The sequence below is a fragment of the Aulonocara stuartgranti genome (genome assembly GCF_965226115.1).
Source record: "Aulonocara stuartgranti genome assembly, chromosome: 1".
Classification (NCBI taxonomy): Eukaryota; Metazoa; Chordata; class Actinopteri; order Cichliformes; family Cichlidae; genus Aulonocara; species Aulonocara stuartgranti.
Genome location: NC_138939.1, coordinates 26282571 through 26305461, shown reverse-complemented (window position 1 = coordinate 26305461; position 22891 = coordinate 26282571). Strand labels below are relative to the sequence as shown.

General features: G+C 37.8%; 1 protein-coding gene across 2 annotated transcripts; it reads left to right on the top strand.

The window, feature by feature from the left end:
- The first annotated feature begins 13734 nt into the window (after nucleotides 1-13734).
- LOC309702835 (uncharacterized protein) lies at nucleotides 13735-21396 on the top strand. 2 transcript variants are annotated; one of them, XR_014275761.1, is made up of 5 exons: nucleotides 13735-13984; nucleotides 14094-14375; nucleotides 19343-19399; nucleotides 20700-20828; nucleotides 21312-21396. XR_014275761.1 is itself a non-coding variant. In XM_082527453.1 (3 exons), the coding sequence occupies exons 1-3, from the start codon at nucleotides 13768-13770 to the stop codon at nucleotides 19396-19398; spliced, it is 555 nt and encodes a 184-aa protein (XP_082383579.1). In that variant the 5' UTR covers nucleotides 13735-13767; the 3' UTR covers nucleotides 19399-19968. The 2 variants fall into 2 exon arrangements, 1 of the variants encoding a protein (XP_082383579.1); XM_082527453.1 differs by lacking the exons at nucleotides 20700-20828; nucleotides 21312-21396 and having other exon boundaries at nucleotides 19343-19968.
- Nucleotides 21397-22891: the final 1495 nt, after the last annotated feature.

Sequence of the window (22891 nt, the reverse complement as noted above, 5' to 3'; positions counted from 1 at the left end):
GGCATGAAACTAAACACTTAAGGCCTCTGTCAGGAGAATACTAGAGTAGTTGACACTGTTCTTGGACTCCAAAATATTGTTGGAAACACAGTGGGACACTTTATTATATTAATGAAATACTTTCTTCTATTAGAAATTAGAATTCTTAAAAACTGGATTTAATTGCGTCATCATCGTTATTATTATTAATGTAATTATCTAATTAGGAGGCCTGCATCATGACTATCTTGGTTGGACAGTGACACTTTTAAAATAGAAATAGCTAAAGCATATTTGCACATGATGCCATAAAAATGAAAAGAATTAATACCAGCCTTGTGGGGGGGAAAGTTGACAACAAGCTTTGCTGATGTTTCCAACGCAGCATTTGAAAGGGAAGTGTTTCTCTCCAAAGTGGAGAAGGGTTCAGCTGGAACAACTATACTTAAGCAGTTCCCGTGACGAGTGTAACAGATGGTTTACTGTCACATTGATGCTGGCAGCCATAATCCTGCATGCAGTCTGTGTAGTTTTTTCCTCCACATTATCTTGAAACCACAACATTAACAAGAGCATATTCTACCTTTGTGATTCTTTAATTGTTTAATGCATTCAAGTTTTATTTTTCATTGCGACAACTTACTAATGTTATGATGAAAATCTAGGTTATTGTTACTGTACACAGAGCAGTGCAGAGTCAATCATGTAGGCTGCCATTAGTGACATTTTTCCATCTCTATTGAAAATACTGAGGGCTGCTACAGCTTTTTATGAAGCCTTAAAGTATTTCTCATGAACACTGTAGCTGGCAAAGAACTAAGGATTTACTCTATTTAGCATCTTTAATGATATTGGAACTGAGGTTGTTATGCTAGTTTGATATTGAGGCTTCCAAGAAAGAAAACAACATTACACAACACATACCTTTCAGTTTTTTATAGACCACGGGTGTTTCCAGGATTGTTTAAATTGGGTTTCAAATAGTAAATGTTTTCAATTTAAATGTAATGTAAAAATTTCTGTAGCCTTTCATTGCACATAATATGATCTAACATTAAATAGTTGTATATTTAAAGTGATGCACCGAGGAGAACAAAACTGTTTGGACAAAACTGTGATCTGTTACTTGCCATCATCCCCCCACTTACTTGACATACTGCTGGGATTGTATAATAACTAGTGCTGTCAAAATTAACGCGTTAATTGTTGAGATCAATGCGAAATGTTTATCACGTTAAAAAAATTAACGCTGTTTTTTTTTAAATTCCCTGTAATCTAAGACCTTTAAACTCATGAGCACCTCTGGAGGAGGGGGCAACAGTGTGCTGTGCTGGCATTTGGCCTGACAGAAATGATTAGAAGAAGAAGAAGTGACACCATGCTACTATCTAGCTAACACTAGCAAACACACGCAAGCATGGATGAGGGCAGACTTTTGGGTGGAAAGTTTCTCTTTAAGAAGTTGCCTGATGGCTTGTTGGACAAAATGAGAGTAAGGTGCACAATTTGCAAAGCTGAATTCAGGTACCACAGAAGCAGTTCATCACTGGTGTATCACCTGAGAGCAAAACACCCAACTGAATCCGCCTCTACGGGACCTCGCCAGTCTACGCTTCAGGAGTATGGTGCTCGTGGACAAATAACAAAAAATGTGAGAGAAAAGGTAACCAATTCCTTGGTTGTTTGGATAGCTAAAAACTGCCGACCAGTTAGCATAGTAGAAGATGATGGACTGAGAGAAGTCATTCGCGCTGCATCAGGAGATGTGTGTTACAATCTGCCCTCAAGAGGAACCATTGTGTCGAGACTGCACACTTTGTATGAGGACCAGAGAGCTCAGCAGTCCAGCAAGCTTGTGCAAGTAAGGAACGTCGCTCTCACCGGAGACCATTGGACTTTGGTGAACAACGATAATTACTTGGGGGTCACGGTGCATTTTATTGATAACGACTGGACTGTCCAATCGTTTGCACTAACAGTGAGTAAAACTGAAGAGAGACACTATGCTGAGGCGTGTGCTGATCATTTTCTGAATGTTGCAAACGAATGGAAAATCAAGGACAAGGTAACCACGCTTGGCACCGACAGTGCTCGTAACATGGTTGAAGCCGCCAGACTACTTCCATTTGAACACATGCCCTGCATGGCCCACATACTGCAAAGAATGGTCACAGTTTCTCTTTACGACAGCGCATTTGAAAGGGCTCTGGCCAAACGTTGCAAGATTGTTGGACATTTTAAGCATAGTCCAGCAAACGCTCAGGAATTAAAGGCACAGCAAGCTGCACATGGACATCAAACAGAACCGCTTGTTCAGGACGTTCCAACAAGATGTAACTCCACCCTAGAGATGATCAAGCGGATCCAGAGATGTGGGCTGACCACCATCCTGACTCAGCAAAACAGCAAGGTGACCATGTTGACTGACCAGGAGCTTGACAGAGTGCAAAAGCTGGAGGAACTACTTGAACCTTGCAGGTAAATAATTTCGTTTCTCATGATTGTGTGTCTATCTTTGTGTTCTAGCTTTGTTTTCAAGTATGTTCTCCACCTCTCTGTGTATTTTCATATGTAGTATTTATGTTTGTCTCTGTCTGGTTAATAGAAAAATACAGACTTGATCTTTCTATTCCAGATATGTGACTGAACTGCTGGGGGGAGAGCGGTATGTCTCCTGTTCCATGGTGTTGCCAGCCTTGTGTCATTTGTTCAAAATTATGGAGCCCTCAGATGATGACCCAGTCTACGTTTTGAGGTTTAAGAAGGTTTTTACCACAGACCTAGCTCAGTGGAGGGACAGCAGCAATCTCACATGGCTGAAGATCGCTAATGCCCTCAATCCCAGGTTTAAAGACCTTAAGTGCCTTTCCAAAGATGAAAGAAGAGAGGTGTGGGCTTCAGTACATGACCTTCTGATGGCAGAGACGCATGCACACCAACCATCTGCTCAGACAACAGAGGAACCATCACCAAAGAAGAGCAAGATGTCCATCTGCTTGCTGGGTTCTCCTGATTCAGATACAGAGGAAGAGGAAGATGCTATAGACTGCTGTCTGAATCTGCACAAAGCAGAGCCCAAAATTGACACAGGAGAGTGTCCACTATAGTGGTGGTTAAAGAGAGAAGTAGCACATGCCAGGCTGGCACCTATTGCACGCAAGTACCTGTCAACCCCTGCAACCACAGTGCCTTGTGAGAGATTATTCTCACTCTCAGGTCACATCATTCAAAAGAAGCGTGCTTCTTTGTCATTAGACAATGTAAACAGAATAGTCTGCCTCAGTAACTGGCTGAGTGCAAAGAAGGACTAAGCCAGATTGGTCCTTTGAAGTGAAAAATGTTCAACATTCTGGGTCATTTTGTGTTTTAAATACTGAGTTTTGTGCACCCTTTATTTTTATGGTATTCAATTTAACCTTTAGGCCTGGGTTCGGTCACTGTTGATGGCCTTAAAAGTTTTTTTGTAAGTTTTAACTGTGTTAAAGATTGATGAAAACTATTAAAATTCTCTTTGAATTTCAGCATAAATTCTTTGTGTTTATTCTGCATTTACGTCATTGTATTGCATAAATGTCTGTTACAATCTTAAAATATAAACTTGAAAAAATGTAATTGGAGCCAGGTTATTGATCAAGTAATTGCGATTAATCGCGATTAATAACAGAAAATTGTGAGATTAATTAGTTAATTTTTTTAAATCTATTGACAGCACTAAATGATAGTTTATTAACTTATTCATGTTATTCAGAGACACTGCTGTGAAGACATTTTATTATTTTCTGCTGATGTAGTCAAATAAAACACATGAAAGATGCATTTTTACAAACTGATATTTGTATCCTCAACATTTTATTGTTTATTTAATGTGATAAGTTGCACTACAAAGTAGGTGATTCTTTTAAATGACTCTGTTAGTGATACAGCGGTTACCTGTTGTTTTCCTCCAGGCATTCTGATATATTGTTTGATCTTGTGGCAGCAGTTGTAAAGATATGACACTTGTAATGTTCACTTGACTTTCTTACAGCTTGCTCCCCCAGGGAAGTGTTAGAATTCCTTTCTTTCTACATCTTAACCTGTATTAATAGCTCATTTAGCTCAAGCTCTGTCCACCCACTGTAAAAGTCAGTTGCTCAGCCATGCCTGAAAAAGCCATTATTGAAGCCTACGATTCTATATAATTTGAGAACGGCTCTGGGAACATGACAAAACGGTTTGCACCATTTTTTAAACCCCATGTGGGGATCTAGATTCTGGCCTTCTCCCAGTGTTTGCGTGGGTTCTCTCCAGGTACTCTGGCTTCCTCCCACAGTCCAAAGACATGCAGTTAGTGGGGTTAAGTTAATTGGTAATTCCAAATTGCATATAGGTGTGAATGGTTGTCTGTCCGAAAGACTGGCAACCTGTCCAGCATGTACCCCGCCTCTCACCCTATGAGAGCTGGGATAGGCCCCAATCCCCTGTGACACTGACAAGGATAAGTGGAAGACTATGGATGGATGACATTAGAAAAAAACAGAGGTTTAAGTGATAAGACACGATACAGTAGGGCTCCATCCTTGACATACATCGACACAAGAAGAGATTTAAACTAACATGACAAACAGAGACAAAAGTGACTATGGGTCACTTGAGACATGATAGATAAACTTTGTATATCTTTATATATATATATATATATATATGTATGTGTGTGTATATATATATATATATATATATGTATGTGTGTGTATATATATATATATATATGTATATGTATATGTGTGTATATATATATATATATATATATATATATATACACACTGAACAAAAATATAAACGCAACACTTTTGTTTTTGCTCCCATTCCCCATGGGATGGACGTAGAGACCTAAAATTCATTCCAGATACACAATATAACCATCCCTCCCAAACAGTGGTCACAAATCAGTCCAAATGTGTGGTAGTGGGCACATCTGCTATATTGAGATAATCCATCCCACCTCACAGGTGTGCCACATCAGGATGCTGATCTGACATCATGAGTAGTGCACAGGTGTACCTCAGACTGCCCACAACAAAAGGCCACCCTGGAATGTGCAGTTTTTTGCGCTATTGGGGGTCTGGGGACCCAGAACCGGTCAGTATCTGGTGTGACCACCATTTGCCTCATGCAGTGCAACACATCGTCGCATGGAGTCTATCAGATTGTCAATTGTGGCCTGTGGAATGTTGGTCCACTCCACTTCAATGGCTGTGCGAGGTTGTTGGATATTCGTGGGAACTGGTACACGCTGTCGTATACGCCGGTCAAGCACATCCCGAACATGCTCAATGGGTGACATGTCCGGTGAGTATGCTGGCCATGCAAGAACTGGGACATTCTCAGCTGCCATCTGCCCTGAACAATGTGAACCATGATTCATCCGTGAAGCGCACACCTCTCCAACGTGCCAGACGGCATCGAATGTGAGCATTTGCCCACACAAGTCTGTTACGGCGACGAGCTGGAGTCAGGTCAAGACCCCGATGAGGACGACGGGCATGCAGTTGAGCGTCCCTGAGACGGTTTCTGACAGTTTGTGCAGAAATTGTTTGGTTGTGCAAACCAATTGTTCCAGCAGCTGTCTGGGTGGCTGGTCTCAGACGATCTTGGAGGTGAACCTGCTGGATGTGGAGGTCCTGGGCTGGTGTGGTTACACGAGGTCTGCGGTTGTGAGGCCGGTTGGATGTGCTGCCATATTCTCTGAAACGCCTGTGGAGACGGCTTATGGTTGAGAAATGAACATTCAATGCACGGGCGACAGATCTGGTTGACATTCCTGCTGTCAGCATGCCAATTGCACGCTCCCTCATTGCTTGTGGCATCTGTGGCATTTTGCTGTGAGACAAAACTGCACATTCCAGGGTGGCCTTTTGTTGTGGGCAGTCTGAGGTACACCTGTGCACTACTCATGATGTCAGATCAGCATCCTGATATGGCACACCTGTGAGGTGGGATGGATTATCTCAATATAGCAGATGTGCCCACTACCACACATTTGGACTGATTTGTGACCACTGTTTGGGAGGGATGGTTATATTGTGTATCTGGAATGAATTTTAGGTCTCTACGTCCATCCCATGGGGAATGGGAGCAAAAACAAAAGTGTTGCGTTTATATTTTTGTTCAGTGTATATGTATATATATATGTATATATATATATATATATATATATACACATATACAACAAGACTGTTGGAAAACCATTTCAGCTGATGACCTTATGAAACTCATGGAGAGAATGCCAAGAGTGTGCAAAGCGGTAATCAAAGAAAAAAAATGGCTATTTTGAAGAATCTAAAATATAAAACATGTTTTCAGTTATTTCACACTTTTTTGTTTACTACATAAATAAAGAAAAACATTAAATGAGAAGGTGTGTCCAATACTTTTGACTGATACTGTATATATTGTTATTTTAAATTCAAAGGCTCTTTAGAGCTGTAATCAGTTGATTTCAATTCATGTGCAGGAGGGAGGTCAATGGTCACAACTTTTGAGAAGTGACAATATAAACATTACTTTTATTCTTGGTGAATGAAAGGACAACAGAGCAATGGTGCAAACTATATACTATATACCAGACAGAAAAGACTGCATTATACTGGGTTCTTTGGAAACATTTACACAGACATCAACTGGAGTGATGGTAAAGCTGAATGCATGCTGACCTCAGCCCAGCAGCAGTTAACAAAAGCAGTGATGAGCAGTAGGCCTTGCAGGATAGTAGCCTCCATTTTTACCTGCACATGTTTCTACAATAGTGGAATAATTGTTTATATTGTTAAATGGTAATCATGTGACAATGGAGGACATGTTATAAATTTGTTTCTCTAGAGAGTAATTAAGTAATTTAATACATTACTTTAAAAAAAAGTGAAATGTAATGTATAATGCAGTTTCTTTGAGTAATGAGCCACACTGGGTCTAACTAGCCATCCTATAAAGTATCTACATATACTACAGAAATTTCTGTGTGACATGGCATATTTCACTCAAGATTCCTAAAACACTGCCTTTTTGTTTATTTTTTATGTGTTTCGTGTTTCACTAAATCAAGCTCAAGAAACAATTAAGATTTTATTTGCAGTGTCTGTATAACTGTATCTCATTACACACTGCATGTGAAAACATAACCTGACCTGCTTTAAATCAGTACAGAACCCTGGTGCTCAAAGCCTTATTCCCAGCAGGAGAGAGCATATTGCACATATTTTAGCTGAGCTACACTGGCTGCATCTTCAGTTCAGGGTTGATTTTAAGATTCAACTATTCATGTTTAACACACTTGCTGGTCTGGCTCCCAGCTATATCACTGAGCTTTTAAGTACCTATGAGCCAACGGTTGTTGCTTGAGATCATCAGGAAGGTCACTCTTTGCTGTACCCAAATCTAATTTAAAAACTCAGGGTGACCTTGCTTCGCTATCAAATCTGCAAAGGCTTGGAATGACCTCCCTGAGGAGACAAGGTTTCACTAACAACTTCCAAATCTACTCTCTAAATTTTGGACTAACTTTTTTGTAATCTAAATGCATCTCATGAGAACTGCTAGTTTAATAGGAATATCTGTTCAGTTTTTTTTTGTCTGTAATCCAACTATAATTTATTCCTTTATCACTCTACATCCAAATGTCCAAAAAGGCAATGTCTTAAGAAAAATAAGGGTAAACAAGGTAAACAAGTCTTAATCTATTCACAAAAGGCAGGCATTAAGAACAATAGAGAGCACAAAATGAGTTTTCAAATGGCTGCCACTTGGGTTAAAATGTATTTTATGCTTTGTGTTCTTGATACCACAATAGCCTAAGGACAGCAGAGGGAGAGAGAAAGAAAGAGAAAAATGTCTATGTTTATGGGCACTAGCACAAATGCACAAATCTGTTGACACGTCGATCATCCATCTCTTGAAATCACAATCATTAGGTCAGTAATCTCCTTACTTTCCTTACTCTGTTTGCATTCCCTATTTTCAGTTGGGGGTGGGTGACACCCTTCAATGATTGAAAATAAATCTGTAATACATTTTGGCAAGGCAATTAATATTGCAACAGGGGAAACAGTTTCAGAGGTCCATCAAAAATGCACTGAATAATTAATCCTGAAAGCTAAGTTCAAAACCAATCCATGCTTGTACTGCTCAATGAGTGAGCAGCCAGATTCTGAACATACGAGATATACAACGTTAATGCCCTGATTAACGGGGGAACTCACATGCATAGTCTGGCAACAAAACTTCTTTTGTTTTAACATACAAAAATAAACATGAAATATTATCATTTAACATGCAAAACCTTGAAAGACAAAATAGGTGAACGGGTGATGTAAGAGGGTATTAAACGATTTAAACAGGACAAAAGATGCAAGAACTTACCACAGTTCATATTTTGCATAGCTATTGTGAATATTTTGATAACAAATAGTGCAATATTAAGTGAGTGCAAAACAAATCAGACAGATTTTTTTCATCAGCTTAAAGTTGCATCAGTTTTGTGGTTTAATAAACTCTAGAGCTTTTGCTTTTTGCCAAATGACAGCTGGACTTTCCTTAATTCCACGGAACATTATATTTGTTCAGGAAGAACGTGCTGTTATCAGCTGATCACTGTGTACACAACCCACAATCAATCCCAAAAACATCCTTGCTACACCAACTGCTGTGCTCTCTGTTGCTTGTTAAAGCTTTATGCCACCTACCCAGTTTCCACCTGTGCCAGCATATCTACTTGAGCCAATGGTAGCTCTTAAAGTGATAACACAGCACAGTGTTTCTATCCTGCTCATTATGACTCTTGGCTATACCAAGAGCACATCCACTGGATAAGCAGGAAATATCTTAATGCCAAGAATAAATCCATCACCCTTTGCCCTTAAAAATAGTTTATTATTAGTAAACAATGTTTTGTGGCAAATTTTTTTAAATCAAAGAGTGTACCCAACATTAGTTAATTTCTCCAGCATTCACTTGCCCTATAATATTGCCAGAAACAAACTCAAATTGAATACATTCAGAGAAAAACAGGAGCTCTTCTGCAAGGTCTGAGCAATCCACTTTTCTGGGACCTTGTTTGAATTCAAATGTGTGAAAAGAAATGCGTAGTGTGGCGCAGCTGGAATCAGACTCACTAGAACTGTTTTTAGGCCCACTCACTTCCACTAGCTTTGCTTAGAAGTCATACAAATTGCATTACATGGTTTCTCTGATGCGTTAATTTCAAGGACTGACAGTGCAGTTTGTCCTAACAGTTTCTCCATACAAACATGCGGCTTTGCAATACTCAGGCAAGTATGTTTGTTGTCTGCTGTCAACATACGGTATAGTATATGGGGCCAAATGCACTCTGAGCTTTCATCTGTGTCTGTATATTTCAAAAAGGCTGTTGAAGTACTCAACATTCAGCACACTTTTTGCTTGTTCACATCCCCTGGGAACACAGATTATATATAACTTTCAAACAAGTAAAATGCATTTTAATTGCAAAACAGTATATTATTGGCACCATACCAATTTTTTGTGCTATACGGCAAAATACAGCGCCTTTATCATTGGTAATAGGTTTTCTGCTGCTCATCTTAGGGGATTTTTAGGGTCATAAATGTATCTAGTGTGGAGGGGTGGGGGAAGAGAAGAAGAGTGGTTCATTAGTTAGGACTGTCACCTCTCTGCAGGACAGTTTCTGCATTAGAATTCAGAAAAGGTCCACCTGTGTCTGTGTGGGCTGACTTCCATGATAATATATGTTAAGTTAAATAGTGATTTTAGATTGGATTCTAGCATTGATGTGAGCATGAATGGTTGTCTGTCTTTTTGTGCTTGCACTGTGGTAGACTGGCAAACTCGCCATGATGTACCCTGCATCTCACCCAGATAAGCTCTCACTAACAAAGTAACAATGGCTTGGGTAAGCAGGTGAGAAAATTAATCAATTGATTAGCATTTTATCATTGTATTTCATATGTTCCTTTTTAACTTGCAAAACATCTCATAGTCAACATTTGAATCAATGTTGATGAAGAAGTAAATGCCAAACGTGTTAACGTGTTAAAACTGATATGAATAAATGAGGGTTAATCTATCCATCTACTTTAGTGCAGACTGTACATTTTTAACACATTGTCATTTAACTCATAGATTCCATTATGTTTGTTTGCATGGCAATTAGTTTCACATCTGTTCATCCAAATACTGTAACATGAATTTCATGGGTATCCATGAACTTGTATTACAAGCACAGAACTTGTGCAGCCTTTGTAGGTTCACTGCTGCTTGTCATTCAAAAATCTTTATTTCTTATTCCCATTTTACTTTTAAATACTAAGTAAGCCTGCATGCAGTGCAAGAGTGTTCTAATGGGCTGATTTGGTACTATAAAGTCATTAAGATAAGATGGGGCCTGTTTATTCAAGACCTTGTATGTAAGGAGCAAGATTTTAAATTCAACTCTGGATTAAACAGGGAGCCAATGAAGAGAAGCCAATAAAGAGAAATGTGATCTTTCTTTCCAATCCCTGTCTTGCTGTAGCATTCTGGATCAGACCCAATTACGTTTCTTCTCAGGGATTTGAATCCTTATAGGGTGTCTGTATGTATGTACTGACACCAGCCGCTCCATTCAGGTTACACAAATATGCTGCTTAGTTATGCAGTCCTGCACATGCATCCTTGCAAATGTGAAATGACAGATTTAGCCAAAGGGATGACCCACTGGCAGATCACTGTCATTGGCTTTCCCCTGTGGATTAATTTGTCAAGAACATTAGGGATATCATCCTTCAAGTCAGCCAATGAAAGTCATGGGATTGGCAGATAAAGGGCATGGGGGGTTTCAAGAAGGCAGATTCATAGGGCTTTGTATATATTATCAGCTGTGACATATAGCCCGGGGCAAGTGTGAATTGCTCTGAGTTAAGGTAATGGATACCTGTCTGTTTAATCATGCCCCAATAAAACAAGAAAAAGTGAGAAAGAAGATACAAGGATACAGGTTATATTGTAAAGTGTTTCCAAAGCAGGAGTGCAATTATAAGACTGACAAATATTAGCATGAATGTGTAAACACATATTATATTATGCTATATTACTTGGACAGCATGGTTATGCAACAATTAGCATGTTGCCTCACAGTTAAATGGTTATATGTTTGAGGTGTTCTTCTGGTGTTCTGCTTTATTTCCACAGTCCAAGCATGTTTGGTTAATTAGTGATTCTATATTAACAATGGATGTAGATGTGAGTGTGGATGGTTGTTTCTTTATTAGCCCTGTAATGGACTGGGTGTATCCAGGTGTACCCTCTGTATCTTGGGTAGTTAGATATACCAGTGGATAAGCATTTAAGAAAATGGATATATGGATAAACTGTGTGTAGTATAACTCAGCAACCTATTAAAATATTTTTCATTGTGGTCATTTCAGATAACATTTTTACATATATGTTTTCAACTGAAATCAATGCTGAGAATTTTTATTAGTCATTTACTTACATTTCAGAAAGAATGGAAATAAAAAGAATCACACATACAGCTAATCCCTTGATGGTTTGCCTTTTATTTCCTTTTGACAAGTCTCCCTCATATGTATATTGTGCAATATCATCTTTTATTTTATCCATTTTTATTATTTCATTTTTATTTTTGTATTTCTACATCTCTGGGTCTCTGTTATCATTATTAATTGGTATTATTTGTGCCCTTTTTTGACATACGTCTGTGTTAAAAAGTCACAAATAATTACCTTGCATATTTATATCAGGCTTAGTTTACAGATTATTTTAGGTGTTTAGCTTTTGTAAAATGACCACAAATCTCAGGTTAATCTGATACACTGGACCTGCAAACTGGAGAACAGACATCTTTATGTTGCGCCTCCTCAGAAGGAATACCGGCAGAATAAACAAGACCATTAAGACAACAAGACAATCTTCTTTTGCAACAGGTTCACGGTTTGCCACCACTGACCTCCCTCAGGAGGAGATCAAGTGAAAACGTATGAAATAAATAATGAAATACTGTAAGCCTATAGAAATCAATAAAGTGGAGGACTGGTTATTTTCAACAGTGTATGTTGTTCTTTGCACTCTAATTCATCTTTCATCTATGACCATAATTCTTTCTTCTAAAACTAGTAACTTCTCATTTTGCATCGCCATTTTGGAGACTATAATTTTGCAAGAAACACAATAATGCTGCCTTCATCATCCCCCCCCCCCCAAAACACGCACACACACACGCACGCACAAACAGAGCAGCTTATTGCTCCTGTTCCAACTCCAGAAGGAGTTGCTCCCTTTTCCTGCGCTTGACCACTGGTTGTAATCTCGTTTTACTGAACTCTAAGGACCCAACCGTCTTGTTAGCTCCAGCGCAAAGAACAAGTCCATTCATTATCCGGAGCCTGATGAATGACTTGGTCAGACAGTAAGGGAAAGCCAAGGTGTAAATGTTCAACCTCTCATAAATCACATTGACGGGCAAGTCTAGACCTTAACCTACATGTACTCAGGAGTGATGATACCTTTGTATATTCCTACCCAGTTGTGTAGAAAAATAGTTTGAGAATAGTGCTGTGCTTCTGTCTGTCTCTGAGTTGTGTCAGAATATGAATAGCAGAAAAAACTCATGTGCTGAGACTGCGGAAATTCCCTTTATAATACAGTGTCAAAAACTAGGATAAAGTGGAATGATGTCAGTCACAGATTCTGATTTTTCTTAGCTTTTTTTGTGGTTTTTAGAAAATCATGTTTTTATATTATGTTTCTCAGGTTTTTTGCATTTATTTTGTATAAACTTGTAGTTTATACATATCTAGCACAGAACAAAATTCTTAATTTAAAATGTATTAGCTCAAATTAACATCTATCTTAGCATCTATCTATCTCTTATAAAAAAGAAATGACAAAAAAAAATCTCATTATCTTTATAGTGGCAAAATTATTTGGAAAAAAATGTCTTCTTAATTTTTTTTGTGGTTTTCTTGGTTAACAGGCGCCAAAACTTGCTATATACACATCAGCACTGCAGCTGAACAACCTTTTCACACTATCTATTTCAAAATGTCATCATACTTGTCAAAATAACATCACACAAAGGTCAAAACCCCAATCTACCCCCTCCTGAGACCACCTACTATAGTGGTAACCAGGTGCAAATTGCAAAGCATTACTCCTGGACATCCATGTGATACTATATTTCACTATAAATATATAGTTGTGTATTCTATACTGCCGCTATATAATTCAATGAAGTCTTCCTTGAGATGCATTCCATGACCTTTTTTGTAGTCAAATATCCTCTGCATTTTTTAAGTACACAAATGAAATAATCAAACCTTTTGAAAGATGTGAGTGAAGAACATTTTCCTGTGTGGAATGATCTAAATTTCTTGGAAAGCTGAAAATATAAGTAGAAGTTATTTGATTCAGTCAGTTTGTCACCATTCTCATTCTGAAACATGTACCATGTAAAAATCTTTAATCTTGGCCAAGGTTTAAAAACAGCTGGAGAAAGTGAATGGACGTTGTTGAAATTAACCAGATATAATCCTAAATGAAACATCTGGTTGCTTAACATTTTTCTGTGAGCTTTACCTGTAAAATTAGACCAAATCCTTGTACAGCTGTTGTCTTTAACCCTTGTGTACAAAAGTTATTTTTAGGACTATAGCTAGGTTTCATTTGACGTAGACGTGACGTCGACGTAAAGCGCGAAATTTGACTGGCGGTCGGAAGTGAAAAAGATAAGCGCAAAATCACAGATAGACAGTACGCAAAATGCCTATGTCCTGTTGTGTTTACGGATGCTCCAGTAGGTCGACCAGAGAAACTGATAAACGGTATTTTAGGGTACCAAAAATAGCCCAACGAAGAGGAGAAAAATGGAAAATTCTAACCGAAAAACGTAGGAAAAAATGGATTTTAAATTTACGTTTACAGTCGGGAGGAGCAGAGTCTGCCAATGCCCGTGTCTGCAGCGACCACTTCGTCAGAGGTAATGTTATGTTTGCAAACGAACTTATTAGCATTAGGTTGTCGTTAAATTCTCGTTTACTTAGTGCTTTTAAGTTAGTAGTCTAATATTGACTTGATTGGGACTATAGGCTGCCCAAGTGCTTTGGATGACGAAGAGTCGGAGGACTGGGCTCCGACGGTCAATCTCGGCTACGAACGAAAACCCAGATCGGAATCAGTTCTCAAACGAGAGAAAAGAATGAAGCTTAAGGCAGAACAGCATCGATGTGCAGAGGCGATTTTGGATATGCAACAGACGGCTGAGAGCCCGGATTTGAGCCTAGTGACAGTGGAGAACCCCGAACTGCAGCTTCCAGCTGAGAATCCACAACCAGAAGACTTCAGTGTGAATGAGACATTCACTTATCCAGGTAAGATATTGTGCTGAGATGTAAAACAAACAAGAATCATGTCAAAGAGAAAAAGATGCCATTATCTGTAATGATTATGGTCCAAGTTACATATTACATGTTTGTGATTTTTTAATCACAGAGTAAATCCATACCATTTTATTCAGAAAAAAAGAAAAAGTGGCACTTATTACCGTCAGGCACACACCACAGGTTTTTGTACACTGCTATGGTTCTTATATTGCCAGATTCCAGACAGTCTCCTTTCACAGATAAGTAAAGATATCCGTAATGTAAGGTTTCTGTGGTGAGAAACATATAAATATATTTTTTGTATATACCCTCTATCTGAAAAATGCATCTGAGTGTCATGAGGGATCTAAGGCAATCACACAAATTCTTAGCTGATGAATTCTTAGCTAAAAGAAAACACTCTCTCCCCACTACTACTGAAGTACACCTGCAAAATGCTAGCAGTGCCCTATGCGTATATGTGTGTGTGTGTGTGTGTGTGTGTGTGTGTGTGTGTGTGTGTGTTCTCATTGCAATAACATCGTACTTAATTAGGCTACTAACCCTGCCATACAATTGCAATGAGCTGCAATCACTTCTCCATCCTCCTTTGCAATTACCCAAGTCTTCAGAGGTGTCTCGTTAGACCGCTGAGAATGGTTTACCTTGAAACAAACAACTGTCACTCTAACGAAGTCCTAAGGATGTGGCATGTTTGTTGACGTTAAAGCCGCTACCGCTAACTGTTAGCGTGTTTAAGATAAAGCAATATAAGAACAAACACTCACCCTTGCAAACACCAAACTGTATCCATCACGGAGACGTTTTGTTCCAAGGTTGTGGACCCACCCGCTGACAAAAAAATTGTACGCCTCCAGACTCTTGAAAGCTTTCATTTGCTGCCTAGTGTAGTAAGAAGTCTGGAGGACCAAGTAGTTGGTGATATCCACAGCCTCGATAGTAGGCAAATCCTTTACTTCTGTGGTGTATTCGGACATTTTCAAAGAATACGGATCACGTCCGATATATTTTTTAACTATCTGTTTATATCTCTCCCGAGAAACGGGGTCTAAAGTTGCACAATAGCTGCTCTCCTGACTCTCCACAGTGTCCTCCATGTTTACTTCCGCCCTCCACTCAAAAATCGCGCTGCCTCTGCACGTCATCAGAACCACGTGACCGCAACCCAACTATTATGATTATGTTTTCATGGTCAATTACTTTTTTTAAAATTTGAAACTAACTGTTTGTTTATATTTCAATGCGTTATGTTCATGTCAACATGCCATTACTGGTGCACACAAGAAATAGCATTTCAATTTTCTTTCCAGCCATTTGGAGATATTCTACTGCATTTAAGGAGCACAGCTGAATAATTGTAGATTATACAATCTATTATGAATAGGTAGTTTGAGTTTAATATTTTAACTCTAAATATTTTTTAATGTTAATTTAATGCCAGTGTTGTGTAATTAGATGCAGAATAGCCCATCTAATCATCAACGTGTAGCATATTCTGAGGTGTTTAAGTGTAGATGTAAGTAAGTATGTAAATGAGTTTAATTATTATAATACGTCTTTGTAAAACTTTGTAAATATAGTTATTTCAACTTGGGAACATTTCTGAGAGAACAGAAGGATCTGATGCCAGAGTCATTGGTATAATGTACAGAGGATATTAGTAACTAACAGCATAGTTTTTGTAAAAGAGGTAAAGCAAAAGAATCAGTTAATAAAGATTTAATAATTTTTGTAACTAGCTTTTTTATTGGCTTATTTGTTTGGTTAGTTGCTGGGCGCGTTGGCAGGTTGGTTGCTTTTTGTGTGTATGTTTGTGTTGTTTTGGCATTTTTCCTTTTTTAAATTCAGTTTGGATACAGTTAGTTTCTAGAGTCAGCGTGCTCTTTTCAGTTTGTCTTGTATTTTTTTTAGAAATGTTCATTTCAGTTCAGTTGTTATTAGTTTCAGTGTTAGTTTTAGTTACATTATTGTACACTGGGCATATGCCAGAGGTAAGATTTAAGAATATTAGTGCAGATATTACAACACAAAACAGCTGACTCACATCTTTTTTGACACCACTCAATAAGCATGTCTATGAAAGCCACAGGCAAGGTAAGCTAAAACATTTGACCAAATTTAACAAATACTAAAAATACAAATACGCATATTTTCTTTGATATTTTTATTTTTAGCCTTGTGTTAGCCTTGCGACAGACTGGCGACCTGTCCAGGGTGTACCCCGCCTCTTGCCCTATGACAGCTGGGATAGGCTCCAGCGCCCCCCGCGACCCTGAAAAGGATAAGCGGAAGTGAATGGATGGATTTTTATTTTTATTTTAGCTAGTTTTCCATGTTCACAATTTTTTTTTTACTTTTCTTTTTTTTATTTCAGTTAACTAGAATGCTATTTTTCATCTTCATCTAGTTTTAATTTTTAGTTCAGTTTTGTTCACTATAATAATCCTGAGAAGAACATTTCAGAATGCACAACCTGTTAAATTTCAGGGAACTCCTGTGAACTAAGAACAGAAATCTGATGATCAATTGCAGTCATGAAGGCAACAGTTGGACAGCTAAAAAAGCAAACAAACAAACAAAAAATACATGATCCTACATAATCATTTTCTATTTCAGACATGTATCCATGCATGCAAGAATTTACTGTGACCACTTGATTCAAAACCTGACTAGCTTCAACAAGTCGAGCTGCTGATGGTTAATAAAGTGTGAAATGGTTTTTTGTCCCTTAATTTAAACTAATTATGATTCTAAATGATCACTGACCATGTGCATCTCTTTATGGTCACATCTGTCACAACAGAAGTCCATATAAGGTTATTTTTACAGCAATGAGTAGAGATTGGTACCCAAACCCCATATGAATTTTCACCCTGAAAAGTGAAGTAAAAGTAGTAAAAGTGAAACAACGTTTGAATTTTTCTTTCCCAAAAACAATCTCTGTCCCAGAGTCCCTACACAAGGAAAAGAAAAATGTTTGAAAAGGTTAAGACTGACAAGTTTTGTTTAAAGATTGATGTATTGTTCTTTTTGTCTGTTGCTCTACTTTTTTAAAAAAGTGCAGTATTGCAAGTAACTCAGTCTGGTGTGGGATATAAATAGCTTGCGAAATCAGGTTCTGGATTTAGTTAAGAAGATAACATCATCTATTTTCTGCATTACACGCATGGTCATTTATTTTTCGTGTAGATGGATAACTCTACCAAGTCTAGTTGGCAACTTTTAACCCTCAATCAGTCACTTGTGGACTCAATTGATGGAATAACATTGAAACAACAAGACTTTCATCAACAGTTAAAAAAACAAACAAAAGTTAAATCCTTTGCAAATTGGGTTGCATGTGTTTTCCTTTCCAAATACCCACAGTCTGCACTGCCTATGGTACAGTTATGAGATCATAGCTGGACAAGTGCTTTGTTGTCTTTATGCACATTAGTTGATGCTTAGTGGATATTTTAATTAAATGCTATGGAGACATTAAAATAGACACATTTTTACAGGTATTACATAAACCTTGCTACTGGAGAGTGTGACTTTGGACTCAGTGTCATTTAAGGAACATTGTGTTGTTCTCTCCCAGAAATGGTGGCATGTTACTGCCTTGGGTGCATATCCACCTTATCAGTTTAATTGGACAGCTGCTCCGAATCAAGATTCAAACACACATGCCTACTTCCTTGAGTCTGATGGCTCCTTTATTGTGACAAATATGGGGGCAATTTATTGGTCTCCCTGGACAGTAAATAGAAGGTTACATGCAGCACCAGAGCTTTAATTGCATTGTCAGGAGAAGGTAATGTCTAGCCATGGCAGCTCTGATGTGCATACATAAACTCAGATGAATGTACACACCCACACGCAGCCTACTGTTTCTATGCACACTGTTGTGTAGTGTTTAAACAATATGCACTAGCAGGCATGGCACTCTTTTTTTTTTTTTAAAGCGAAGATTATCACACAAGTCTTAATCATTAAGGGCGCATAGACAGCTTTCGTTCGAGCAAAATTATGAATTGGACATAAATTGGTTTGGGTACCTTGGCAAATGGCTCAAGTGTTTACCTGTAGCTTATGGGTCACATTAAAGCTAATTTTACACTTATACAATATTTATATAAGTGAGTATAAAGTGTAGGAGAGAAGCAAACTTAGTAAACTGCTAAGAGAAAGTCTAAGGAGCTTCGAAAGAAAACTGGACTTCTTGAAGTTTCCTTGAAGACGTTTCACCTCTCATCCAAGAAGCTTCTTCAGTTCTAAGAGCAATTGGTGGAGAGCCCTTCTGGGACCGATACATCTTCAAGGAAAACTTCAAGAAGTCCAGATACTTTTCTTTTCAAGCTCCTTAGACTACAATGACCTGGATGACTGAGAACCTTCACAGACATATTGCTAAGAGAAAGCCACTTGAGTTTAACTGTACTGAAAAATAGAAAGCAATGCAAACACAGTAACACAAACCTATTAATTCTCTGCTAGTTTTAAATCTGTCCTTAAAGTTTAAACACTGCATGGTTGTCTATCATCATCATCATCATGACCTGTGGGCATATGATCAATGGTAACAATTGCATTAGCAATAGGCTAAGAGCAGGATGCCCAATCCCTATAGGAACACTGTCATCCAAAGCAAATGACTGAGTTTTCATTTCTTCAGGTAATGTGGAAAAATGATGGAATTTGAATTTGTTTATTTGCAGGAAATATTTACAGTATTTCATTCATAGCTTTTTTTTTTTAAAGACATTTGTTAGGAGATGTTATTTTTCTCTGGCTAAAATAAATATAAATAAGTAATAAAATATAAATAAAATGCACTCCATTTATCTCAGAAATGCAGAGTTACTGTACAAGGCTAATGTTTAACACATTAACACATTAGAAGTCCCACGTTGGATTAAGTCACTGTTCACAGCAGTGGATTTAGCGTCTGTGTTAACAGTATGCTTTAATTCTAGATCTAGTAGTGACCCAGGAAGCAAAGAGTTGGGGGCAGGACTATGGACAACTTTGAGGTAACTACCTATTGGTTGCTTGAGACAGGGAAATTCAAACTGGTTTATAAGGCTTTGATATTGTCTTAATGCTGGGGTGCTGGAAGAACACCAGTAGTAAACAGCTTCAGATTTTTAGAGCTCATAGCACCTAGCACGTATAGTCAAATCTGAGAATTTGGCATGCTGATTGGGGACAGTTACCTGATTCTTTTAGTCAACTTTCATGAATGCATCTCAAGTGCACCAATCTACCATTAATGCGATAAAGTAGAAAGTATGTTTAAGCGCTGAACCTTTGATGAATATACCCAAATCTGACTTGAATTATATTAAATTCACACATCACAGTCCTTTTATCGTTGAACAAATTTGGAATGGATAATTTCATCAATAATATGATTTGATTTTCGAAAGCATGTGTTTGTCATAGTTAATTCAAAACTGTTGGGAAAACTGCCAAATAGGTTTAGAGCTGTGATCTATAAAAAATAAACTTAGTGTAGTCTAATCGAGCTTCTCTTTTTTTGCATTTTACTAGTGGGACAGATGAAAAAAAAAGATTTTTTTTCCTGTCCATCCTTACAGCCATGCTTTTACCGTGATCAGTTCAAGTTGCCATGGTGACTGTGCCCTGCTAAACCGCTTGCCCCTGCTCACAGCTATATATTTAAAACTGTTCTTTTCTCTGCTGCTGTCAGCTGTCATTTCAGTGTCAGATTAATGCAACCCTCCTCCACCCTATTCACCTCCAGTTTTCATCAGGACCAGTGTCCATGAATGCTTCCACTAAGCTCATCAGTAGTCCTGCAACACAATATATCCATCCTGATTTTTAGCATCAGTCTTCAATCTTGTTCCACTATCAACAGCTCAAGGCATCACCATCCTCTGGCTGATGGTGGGATCTATGGCAATCTTGGGTTGAAAAAGAAAAAAGCAAACTAGGCCACAGTTTAGTCTTATTTGACTACATCGTGTCATACATCCGAGTCCTTTCCTTTGCACGCAGCTTTAACTGGAACAAAGCTGGCAGTTAAGTTAAACTGCTTGGTCTAGATAATGTTTCTCATTATGCACTCAAGCTGCACAGCAAAGTGTGAGGCAGGATTTTTTTTAAAATTATTGTTAATCAGCAGTTAGCATTATCTTTGGTACCTTTATTATAAGTTCTTCACTTATTAGCTAAATACCATTATCATATCTTTAACATACTCGCTGGGTACTGAAACGGAAAAAAATTAATATAACATTATATGTGCCAGAAAGAAGTGAAAAGTCCAATGCATAACTCTCTAATTGGGGTCTGGTTTGCCATGAGGGTGGAAGACCACCAGAAGGATGGAGCACAACTGGGGATAGAAGTACTAAATAGGAAGGAGCAGATGGTCTACTCTAGAGGACAGACACCCAAACACATGCAACAAACTGGACACCATAAAAGTTGAAAGTAGGTGCACATTTATGTGTGTGTGTGTGTGTGTGTGTGTGTGTGTGTGTATCTCTGCATGTGCATGTGTGTGTGCATGTGTAGGTCTGTGTGTGTATTTCATATATTTATTCCAGGATTTTCTCGGTGATTACTGTGCAATCAAGTATATATATATATATATGTATATATATATATATGTATATATATGTATATATAAAACATTGTTACATGTAAACCTTTATGGATGATGCATGTAAGTCATATAACATAATGTGTGTGTATGTCTTTGATAATGTATGTTCATTAATAATAATTGATAATTAAGGGTTTTGTTTCATTGCTTTATATATAGCAATAATAGAATGCTCTTTGTACTATTAAGAAGTGCTTTTTCCACATTTTGCTTGTTTATTATTTTCTTACATTTTCTTTAGGTTTTATCATTACTTTAGAGAAGTGCAGAATTAACAGCAACTTTTAATTTTCTCCATTTTCTCATAGGCATTCTATTCACAAGAGAACCCTGATTGCAATGTTTCTCAGTGCAGCTGTAACTACATTTAGGGCTTTTGTTGTTGCCAATGACTGTCCCATTAGAAGACTGTTAGTGTAACACATAGATTTAAAAACTACCCAGCTGAATGACTGGGTTATGTTTGACAGGTAGCCAAGCAATAAATTGTGAAATTTACACAAACCTATAATTAGAGTCATTCAGTACTACAGAAGCTGGGTGTTAATGGGGTTGGTTCAGCTCCTGATAAATAATATGATCTGGAGACAATATTATGGATTAACCCTCTCGAGGCAGGCGTTGCCGATTTGCAACAGTTAAAAACTAACAACCTGATTACCCCACATACATATTTTATGAGTTTTCTTTACTCAGAAGTACCACTGCAGGTTGTGCATTAGCAAAAAAAAAAAAAAAAAATTGAGCCTGAGAGGTTTAAAGTGGTATATTCCATCTATGGCTTCAGTAACACTTAAGAATTTTGCTGTGTAAGAAATTTACTTTTTTTATTGTTGATTTTTTTTCTGCTACATGTGAAGATGGTTTCTGTTTGCTTTAACACTGTATTCAGTCTACACACTGTGTGGGAGTGACTGAACATAATGGGCTGTTATGCAAATTAAAAAGGTCCAAATTGTAAGTGCATTGTGGATGTTTTTTTTCTTGTATGATTTCAAATTGAGATGCTCTATAATTTTGATGATAATGGCTGTGAGCTTCATCTGCAAATAAAGTGAGTGCCAAATCTATAGCAGTGCGTGTGGGCAATAAGGTGAAGGACAGACATTGGTAACATTATATTGATGTTACGCAGCCCATTTACTGTTTTGCATTCAGAATTAGTGGACATTTTTATAATACATACAAGGATAGAATAATGAGTAAAAAGTATCAAGGCCAAAGGTATAATCATGACTTAAGGTTTGGAAAGGCAGGCAGTAGCTGTAAACACCTCCCTGGGTGGCAGAGCCTCTGCTTTTGAAAGAAAACAGACAAGTTAAGACCTCAGTCACACAGGCCTGGAGACCATTTACCAACCCCTGACAAATTCTGGACACTAAGAAGTGAAGACTAGAGAAACTTTACCAGTGTAAAGGTTGAATTCATGTAATGAGTGCTGTGAATTCATATATGAATATTTTTTTCAAAAATGGTTTATCAATTTTAGGCCAGTTTTTTTTCTTGGGTTTTTCTATTTTGCACACTGAAACCTGTGGCAATGTTTGAACATAGATACCTCCAAAAGTAAAACTAAAAGTCTGAAATTTTCATTGGTCTTTCTTACCATTAAAATTAATCAGGATCTGTAGTCTGGGAGAAATACATAAAAAATGTCAAAGTATTGGCTGGTTTAACTTAAACATATATTTGTTTTCTTTGTTGTTGTACAACTTATCATACTTCCTCAATCCAGCATGAAAAACGGAAGAAAATAGCATTTTCTTCATTTTAAAGCAGTTATTGTAAGTGTTCAGATTTTCTGTCCTGAAAACTTTCTATGCAAAGTGGAGATGCCTGAACAGAAGGCCTTCTATGTGTGCACCACAGTCCAGACCAGAGTGTGCTA

Bases quoted from the DNA above. Each gene is read 5' to 3' on its own strand.
- LOC309702835 (XM_082527453.1), top strand. From the start codon at position 13,768: ATGCCTATGTCCTGTTGTGTTTACGGATGCTCCAGTAGGTCGACCAGA. The intron at 13,985-14,093 runs GTAATGTTATGT...TTGGGACTATAG, and splicing joins CAGCGACCACTTCGTCAGAG to GCTGCCCAAGTGCTTTGGAT. The intron at 14,376-19,342 runs GTAAGATATTGT...CTTTAATTCTAG, and splicing joins TGAGACATTCACTTATCCAG to ATCTAGTAGTGACCCAGGAA.